We start from the raw sequence: 9,855 nt of genomic DNA, 5'->3' as shown, positions 1-9,855 counted from the left end.
CCCTTGGGCCTGTTGCTTTTAGAATCTAGAGCTGATTTACAAAACTTTTGATGATGTTGTAGCGCAATACATCTGAAAAATATCCTTCACACCATGTATATTTTGGTGATAAAGGTTTTTTTTTTAAATATTAACTTTTTGAAATAAAAATGCATGAATATTTAAATGAAAGAACATGAAACGAAACTGTTAATTCGTTTTTCTTGATGTATTCAAGATTGTTTTCAGAAGGATCGATAAAGGTTTTCTATGCGAGGATATTAATTAAAAATATACATAAATGATGAAAGGAGCATTAGAAATATCTTTTCTTTAACATTTAATGAATCAAAATATTGTCTTTTATTACAGAGAAAACTAAGATATTTTGTAACATTTGGTTGCAAGTACGTAACCTAATGTGCATTTGCCTGTTTTCACACAATGGAGTTTGCCAGAACATATATAAAAACGAAGATTGCACAGCAGTTCAACAAGAAATAATTTCTTTACGAAATACATTTAAAGACCTAAGTACATCAGTAAATAAAATCATTGAGGCAATAGACAAAAGACTGATTGCACTTGAATCCAGAGGTATGACTATCAACATCAATTTTAATTGTCATTGTAATAAAAATAAGATGGAGATTACATAATTTAAAGCAATATGAGCTGCATGTTTGACATCGGGAAAAAATATTTCAAATTTGTAATTAACTATTTCAATGACAGGAAAATAAAACGTTTATAATCTTCTGTTGTTCATATTTGCTATGGAAGAATTTTTTATAAGCTTTGATTGAAGCAAAATTGAATTATTGTCGTCCTGTACAATAATGATTTCTTATATAATACTGTATATTAGGTTGTACAGAAATATTTCTTCTGCATGAAACATTTTTTCACTTTATTTTGGTTTTATTCATCATAAGGTTTAGATAACATACAGATTAATCATAATTACACATTTTACCGGCAAAATAAAATTCTCAAAAATCCAGCTCATATCGCTTTAATAATGAGAAATAGCAAAAACATTTTCTTGCTGATATTTTATGACCAATTTAAACATATTTTTTTCTTTGATCAAAGTCTGTGGCCTAAATTGGACATATTTTCGTCAGTCCGGCTATTTTGTTTCATTTGATGAATTGACATGGGTGAATGCACAGGTATAAATTCAAAAAAAAACTTTCAATGTTTCGCATTAAATTTTTATAAATCTATAATTCATATGCATCAATAGTTTGACGAAAGTTTTTTTTAATGTTTGGTATTAATACAGCAAAAATGTTCCCGAAATGGCAGTACGTTAGTAGAAATTGAAACGCAAGAAGATAATAATTTCATTATGAGCATTCTTAAGCCGGACCAGAGAGAAGGTAAGAGATACTAGACAAAATACCTGCAACCTGATTAAATCTATTCTCCTCAGCCAGACAGCCAAGTCTAGTTTAAGAATTATTGGTTTAGTATGATGACATAGTTTAATTTTTAAGTACAAATTAGACGTCGCCCCTTTAATGTAGCCTTAACTGTGCTGGGAAGTTTTTATATTGTTGATTTTTGTAAAATTTTGTGATTTCAAATTTTCAAAAATTCCTAGGAATGCTTTGGTATTCAAAAATGTTTTACCCCACTTCTAAATTTTGTTATGGCATAATTCTCCTGAATTTTTTCTGTTGCTGGTTTAATATTTTAGCGAGGAATAAAGAATGACGCTTGGTTTTTGATTGTTTGTTAGCTGTCGAACGTCCCTCTTGAGAATTACTTATATGGACACGCCACCACTTGCCGATGGAGAGCTGTAAAATTTGACCTATGCTTCGCATGCACTGAAAGCAACTGAGCTGTGAGGGATTATTTTTGTAGCTCTCCATCGGCAAGTGGTGGCGTCTCGACATGAGTAAAAAAATCTCAAGAGGAACCTTAAACAACAATAAATTAATCAATCCTTTCCTTTGTAGACAACACTCTATGGATCGGTGCTACAGATATGGTGACAGAGGGGAAATTCTTATGGAATTCCACAGGACAACCCTTAACATTTAGCAATTGGAGAGAAAATGAACCAAATAATTTCGATAACATTGAAGACTGTGCTTCTTTATATGCTAGTGAAAATAGGATAGGTCAATGGAATGACCGCCCTTGTTTCCGGATTACTAAATATATATGTGAAATGAAAATTACTTAAGGAGGCCGATTGGGGTTTTATTGTGTGAAAACTACAATAACGAAACTCTTCATTTTTATACCATATATAACATATTAACTTTAGTGTTCATGCAATGTTTGGGAGAAATCTACCGTCCAGGTATTTTTACGGGACCGTCTCAAAATATAGGTACATTAACTATAGGATTATATAGGAAAGTGCCCATTTTTAGCACTTTTAATCAAATTATGCAAAAATACTACAATAGACTTTTTGTTCAGACTATAATATATGATGAGTAATACTATGTTGTACATTATATGTGAAACTCACAAAATTCTACCGTCTTGTTAGCAGAGGGGGCATCTCAAAAAGCCAAAAATTTACGAATTTAACTGTTTTTTATAGCGTACTACAAAATATGACGGGAACAAAGGTATTATATGAAAAAATGATAAGGATAATGAAGAGATTCTCAACTTTCTGTGTTTAAAATTTCAAGAGCGTATGTTTATTAATTTTTATTGAATAACATTTTTATTATTCCTTTCTTTAAGAGTTTCAGTTTATCATAACGTCAAAAACACACTATAACCACGTCAACCTACCTATCAATTGCAAAATCGGTTAAAAATTTAGTTATATCAAACCTGTAGTTTCTTAATTTTCTTTGATTTTATTAATCAAGTGAAAAAAGTTGCTTTGAAACAGTAAATACGCTTTATTTTACTATGATGCGCAAAATATTGCGCAATGAAAACTACAGTCGGCCCACTTAAGGTCTTTTCTCATCTGCGTGGAAAAGATATATCTTACGATGTACGTGGACTTAGCATTGACTAAGAAATAATTCAAAAGCACCAATTACATATATTTTTACAATTTATCAATCTGATGATGATGTAAATGTCTGTGCCACTTACACTCTAATTTTATCTAGTATACGCGTTTTACTCTTTTTATCCACACACACACACACACACACACACACCCTCACACACACACACACACACACACACACACACACACACACACACACACACACACACACAGAGAGAGAGAGAGACTATCTTTCCAATGTATCCTTGTTTAAAAGAAATCTGTATGGAGACATTTTCCTAGAAGATTGTGTAAAATTTTGTTACCAAATACCTTCTTGTCCAAGAACCAAGGACGGACCTGTAATTAAAAGTTATATAAATTACATATGAAAAAAAGTATCTTTTATTTTACACATAAGACATTTGCATCATAGCCATTAACAATCAAAATACATATGTACAGACATAATTATCTATTATTTCTCGTCCATTAATGTATCTCCTCGATAAACCGGAGAGATAAAAAATATTCCGCATAAAGTGTAACTTTGTGATATTGTGAAAAGAAACATCGAAATTTATAATTAAAATGCGTGTTTATGTTAGCTTTTTTCAATCGTAAAAACATCAGTTTACAAATAATATTATTTTATTGTAATACTCTTGTCTGAAAATATGATAAATCATGATCCATGAATGGTTGACAGTGTGGTTACCTGACAAATGCAACTGCATTTGTATACCTAATTTTGAAAACAAACGATGAACAATCGTTTTTATTTATATTGTACCTATTGTACCTTTTTATTGAACTGATATTTCACCTCCATACGGCATAGTAATATCCTGTTTAATTTTACAACGCTTAAAAATGACAAAAAAATAAATTAGAAAAGAAAGCTCGATTCATTCAATTTTATATCTAAGGTAGAATAAACATGATATGTTTCACATCCTGTCGTTCATTATAAATTTGTTTTCAAAACATAGAGTTTTAATTTTTAATTGATATTTCTTAAAAGGTAATAAAATATCAAATATATTTTAAAGTTAATATATTGCCATATTTTATTTATATAGTGCTTTAAAATCTAGAGAAATGTGGTCATCATTACCGAAACCCAAACGAATTAAAACAGCTTACGGATCTGTACTCTATAATATTTTATGTACAGCCAAAATATGTTCTCCCCTTTCTTTCTTCATAATTCCATACATTTTCATTTGTTATTGTTTTGTCTATGATAATCTATAAAAGTTAGGTGAGTTGATTTCGTGATAATTTTACCGGAATGTTAATTTCGTCAAGTGAAAATACAGTGGCCTTCCCTGCATGTCAATCTCGTGCGGCTGTATTTGTGTCTGACGTCAGTGGGCGGGGACTATTGAAATTTACATGAGGGGGCTGATTTATGTACATGTACAAAATGTTCAAGGTAATTAGGAACCCACAAATTCTTCATACTCTAGCGATATACGTTATCATACTAAAGCTTTAAGGAACTATTAATTATAAACATCAACAAGTAAAATAAATCAAGATGATTATGATTAAAAATGGTACCTACAAGTCCATCCATACAATAGATCCCCTGACAACATGATTGATTAATTAAAATTGATTGGGAACGCAAACAGACCATAGGGTCAATTAGACATAGTGTACTTCAATTATCCCCAGCAATGAGATACCAATATTTAGCACTGGACAATAGTATTGAATTTACAAATCACTGATCAAATGTTCAAAATTAATTAAAGAGTAAAAATATGTCTTGGATTACATTTTTATGTATGAGTGAGTATCTCTCAAATGTTGACCTATAATAAAAATGCTCATTACCTGTTACATATAACTTTAAAAAACACATTGTCTCTAGTCTTATTTTTAGTTAAAAGAAATGTTTAAATTAATTAAAGCATCACATAAATTAAGCATATGTATATGGACTTAAATTTCAGCATATGTCAGAAACTTTATACTGGATCATATACAGTGTAATACAGTATTCCATAAATTGTATTTAAGTGCATAAATTTTACATTGTAGTACTTTTCCGACTAATGGGAGGTAATGGCAGGGAATTTCAACATTTTACTTTACACCGAGCAACTCGTGGCGACTACAACGAACTTGTTTCTTTTGCGATTGAGACCAAGAAAGTAGTCTCTGTGATAAAATGCTCTGCTTCCTGCTTAACAAATAAATATTGTGCTTCGTTAGTTTTCGATTCGGATTCCAATCAATGTTATTTGCTGTCACGAGGAATCTCCCTGAATGATCCATCAAAATCTTATCTTTCAACAAACTTAATAGCTTATACACAGGGTAAGTACCTATTTCTTGATAATGATGCCTATAGAACATCTATTGAAAGTTTTTAAAGTTGTACATAAGCAAGTTCATACCGTTTTTCCTTTTACTAAAAATTTAACTCGGTGGAGTAAAATTAGATCAAAGAGGAAATTTTTTTTTTACTAATTGATTAGGGCATACTATTTAAAAAATCGCAAAATTTGTTTCTGAATGATGTATTTAAATAGAAAAATTGACGGTTTAATTTGATTGAATGAGTCATTTATTTCTTATCAATAAATGAATAAAACTAGCCTTCATTTAGTTTTGGATAATAAATGACGTGCATTGGAACATAAGATATTGATCAAAGGCATTGACCCTTCACACTAGCCAAAAATAATTATAGCAAGAACAAACCACTTCTACTTTCAGATATTCCTAAGTGCTCTGTGGGATATGAAGAATCGCCCTTTGTTCCGGATACCTGTTTCAAGGCACACCACGACCAAAAAAACAAGAAAGATGCAGAGGAAGAATGTAAAAAGGATAATGGATTCCTTGTACAGATTGATTCAGTAGCGAAACATTATGCAGTGATACAATTTATGCAAAGCATTACCGGAAGTGCAGGTAAGTCCTACGCCATTTTCTTTTACATTACTATGAAATAGGATGATATACAAAGAGATAAAAATTGATTGATATTTGTTTTTTACATCCCTGCATACGAATCTAAATCAAAATTGTTTATTATTAAGTCTATTCATGCAAACCATGCACACAGAATCAGCAACTGTACAGGAATCTAGCAATGATAACAAAGAAAAATTTTCAGGACTCCTTTTCTTTATTGACGGAAGTGACGAAATTGCTGAAGACGACTGGCGTCTCAGTGACGGAAGGCCTTTATACATACAATGGCATATCGGTGAACCTGCTCTTTGCTGCAAACACTTCGAAGATTGCATGATATTACTTGGGAATGGCTATAACAACGATGTTGACTGCACGTCAAAGTCAGGATTCCTGTGTGAACAACGTTTTCAAATTATCTAGGCTCTCTCTAATAACATTCTGCTTCTTCCGTACATGTATATTACCACCGTCTGAAAAATCATAAATACCATAGGATGGTCGTCAGAACGTTTGTTACACTTGGAGATCTATATACATTTAATCTTTCATCTCCATACCACTGAATGAAATTTAATCAGACTTATACAGAAACTTTATTATTTTACCATTTTCAGTAATTTTGTGATAAGGAAGTTAAATATGGATAGTCATAGCAAAATATTGAAGTGACTATTTGCTACTAAATATTGGGGTACCCATTTGTTATCCACAACTACCCCTATGCCACTGAAAAACATTAAATGAGGCCTTCATAGAATCGTTATAACAAAGTTCCATTGTATATAGGTCTCACTTTGTTTTTTTTTTTTTTTTTTTTTTTTTTTTTTTGGGGGGGGGGGTCCATTTTGCAGCTCCAGTTTTATGTTCTGAGAAGATTAAAAATGGAGGTTTCTTGTATCAAATGCACTTTGCCAGTATACTCTTATAGAAGCATAGGGGGTACATATTCTTTCTTTCCTGTTTATTTGGACTTCACTGAGTCTTAAACAGTATGCTTTGGAATTAAAATGCACTTTTGATAATATTAATATGTGTAACACAATCAAAGGTTATGTAACCTTTTTTCAAATGTAATAAGTATAATACATGATTATTGCATATAAGTTGTATCTTGGTTGTGACATTTTTGCAAATGCGCATCTTGTTAGGGTACTTTAATCAGAGATGATAAATGTAGGGCATCAGTGGCTTATGTAGGACACTCTTTTGTTAATTTACAAATATCAATTTATATAATTCCTGCTGTATCTATTAATAAGAAATTCAAACAAATTGTATTTCAATAGCCAATGAAGAGTATAATCATAATAAAGCTTTTATGTAGTGCTGAATTATTTTCAATTAGCTGAGTCAATATTTTATATCAGAATAGAAAATATTTAGATTATCTTGATAGAACCAATTTAAAAAAAGTAAAGGGAAATTAATAACACCGATATTTAAGCTAATGAATAATTTTTCTAACGGTCAATAAGCCATTTTGACATTACAAATAACCGATACATTTACATCATTCATAGAATAAAATGTTAGATAGACGACTTTTTTTCCAGTCGAAAATCTGTGGGACTAATTGGATGTTAGGGTCTGAGGACTGAAGAGGTCCATGTAGAGGAGATTCAATATTTTGAGAGACGCACAAATTATATTTGCAAGTTTTTATTTTATTTTTGGGGGAACAATAATATGAATTTTAATACTTTGTGCATTTCAAGTCAAAATCAATAGATATTTTGGTAAATTGATGATGAAAGATGGTTTAAATTTTGAACTTCTCTTACCTATGCAGCATTATGTCTTCATAACCTGCATATGGAGTTTGTATCTCTCAGTTGATTTGATACGCAAGAGCATGCTTTATGTACGTACAATTTCTTAAACGAGGTAAATTATTGTCAAACAAGGTAATGAAACAAGAATATATCTTGTTTTGTTTAAAGTAATCATTTCGTAAGTTCTACGGTCAAAACCATGGCCTTGTCAGCAAATGCAATTTTTCACTGAGTTAATGCTGACTGATGAATTCACATTAATTATTAGTCCATTATGTATGCATTTAATTGACGACGGACGTTTTTGCAATTTTTCTATCATGATGAGGAGTACACGGCGGGTGTGACCGGTCGGCAGGGGATGCTCACTCCCCCATTGCACCTGATCCCACCTCTGATGATCTGTGTTTGCTCTGCTTCTCTTTTGTATTGTTTATTGGACTTTTGAGCTTGAATATTGTTCGTTGTCCCTATATATTTCATTGTGAAACAATAAATGCTGAAAAAAAACTTAGCATTTAACACATACATGTAGCATTTAAACACTTCAAAAGTTCACCTATGATTCTTTTCCCTATTAGTATATTTCGTACGTTTTGGTAAAATGTACTATGTAAAACGCATAACTCTTGTCGGAAATAGTCTTTAATCGAAACAATTCCGGGGAAAACGTTGATCTTGCATAATTAATTTTTATGTACATGTATACGTGAACATAATAATTCATAATTATTTTAAGTTTTTTAATTAGTTTTATTTACATAATGAATAAAAATCATTGGAAAAGTGGGACTTTTACGAGAAGCGCTGCCTTTTACGGTTGACGAATTATTTTCACACTAGGACAGTTTACGGAAGCTCTTTAATATCATAATTAAGCTCAACATTTAATTCAACAGATATAATGGGCTATTTCAAAGCACAGATAAGCTGTCCTTGAAGAAAACGAAAGCCATCCTGCCCTCAAATCCGGGCATTCACATACAAGTGCCCTTAACACCATTACCTTTACCACTAGAAAGGTTTTTTTTTTCATTATCAATTCTATACCTCCTTAGATGTGAATATTTAAATGTCCAAATCAACAGTCGACTGTAAAAGTCAGTGCTTCTCGTAAAAGTCCATTAACAAGTACGTTACCTGTGACCATTAAAACAAAAATCTAAGAGATTTGACCCTTTGACCTTGACCTTGAAGTTAAACCTTTTTTTTTAATTTTTCACCATTTATTATAACTATTGAAATAGAAATGATATGGATTTCATTTTAGACATATTTATTACCTACGACATTTATAAATACAGTACATGTATAAAATGTTTTCTTACCAAGTAATCTTGACCATGAAGTATGGCCTACTTTAAAAAAAAATGTTATTTTTTTTCTTTTAACTTTTAATTTAGAAAAAGGAGGGATGTAATACTTGACATGCGCACATATGTAACCTTAAAAGATGTTTCCGAATAGTGTATGGTCATTGACCCTTGACTTGACCTTCATGTGTGATCAGTTTTAGCAAAAAAAAATCTTTTAATGACAAATGTTAAGTGTTCATATTTGACACAATATGCCATAAATAATGTCATATCACCAACTAAGACACCAAAAGCGGGGGGCCACAATTGTCTCTTGGTTTTTTTTTTTTTTTTTTTTTTTGTTAGTTTGTTTTCTGTTTAAGTCTCTATCGAGCTGTTTCAATAATATGGATCTAAACCATCACTTGCCGGTAGAGAGCTGCAAATTTTGACCTTCATTCGGCACTCAGAGACATTGTGTAGCGAGGGATCTTCTTTGCCAGAATCTATTGCGACTTGGAACCTGGGTTAAAAGGTTTCTTCCAAAGGGTAGGTCTCCACGCCCCACACTCTTTAACCTAAGAGGTTGGATCAGGTGCCATGAAAGAGTAAGCATCTGTGCCGACCAGTCAAACTCGCTTCTCTTTGTCATGATCGAGAAAATCCCTGGTAAAATCTGTAGACAATTCAGTGTGTAGATAATGGCTTAAAGATTAGTAAGTAAAGTATAATTCTGATTTAACTTATTAATGGATTATATGTGCATATCATTGTATCGACCATTGGACTTGCGAAATGATTACTTTAAAACGAGACTGCTGATATTCTTATTTCTTCAACTTGTTTATCAATATTTTACGTAATTTTAGAAATTCTCCACGCATATGGGCAT

At 31.5% G+C, this 9,855-nt stretch overlaps 1 protein-coding gene across 1 annotated transcript; it reads left to right on the top strand.

Annotated features, from left to right (window-relative positions):
* Positions 1-4,983: 4,983 nt before the first annotated feature.
* Positions 4,984-6,341, top strand: LOC134250805 (perlucin-like protein). Its single transcript, XM_062733150.1, has 3 exons — positions 4,984-5,290; positions 5,693-5,890; positions 6,096-6,341. Exons 1-3 carry the CDS (start codon positions 5,026-5,028, stop codon positions 6,314-6,316), a joined length of 684 nt encoding a protein of 227 aa, XP_062589134.1. The 5' UTR covers positions 4,984-5,025; the 3' UTR covers positions 6,317-6,341.
* Positions 6,342-9,855: the final 3,514 nt, after the last annotated feature.

Source organism: Saccostrea cucullata, unplaced genomic scaffold (genome assembly GCF_032062105.1).
Source record: "Saccostrea cucullata isolate Sc308-1 unplaced genomic scaffold, CSIRO_AGI_Scuc_v1 ctg6355, whole genome shotgun sequence".
NCBI classification, from domain to species: domain Eukaryota; kingdom Metazoa; phylum Mollusca; class Bivalvia; order Ostreida; family Ostreidae; genus Saccostrea; species Saccostrea cuccullata.
This window is presented reverse-complemented; position numbering and strand designations above follow the sequence as displayed.

What these genes read in the sequence shown, in the direction of transcription:
- LOC134250805 (XM_062733150.1), top strand. Translation starts at nt 5,026, where the DNA reads ATGGGAGGTAATGGCAGGGAATTTCAACATTTTACTTTACACCGAGCA. An exon ending in CTTAATAGCTTATACACAGG is followed by an intron (nt 5,291 to 5,692) that starts GTAAGTACCTAT and finishes TTCTACTTTCAG; the next exon opens with ATATTCCTAAGTGCTCTGTG. An exon ending in AAGCATTACCGGAAGTGCAG is followed by an intron (nt 5,891 to 6,095) that starts GTAAGTCCTACG and finishes AAAAATTTTCAG; the next exon opens with GACTCCTTTTCTTTATTGAC.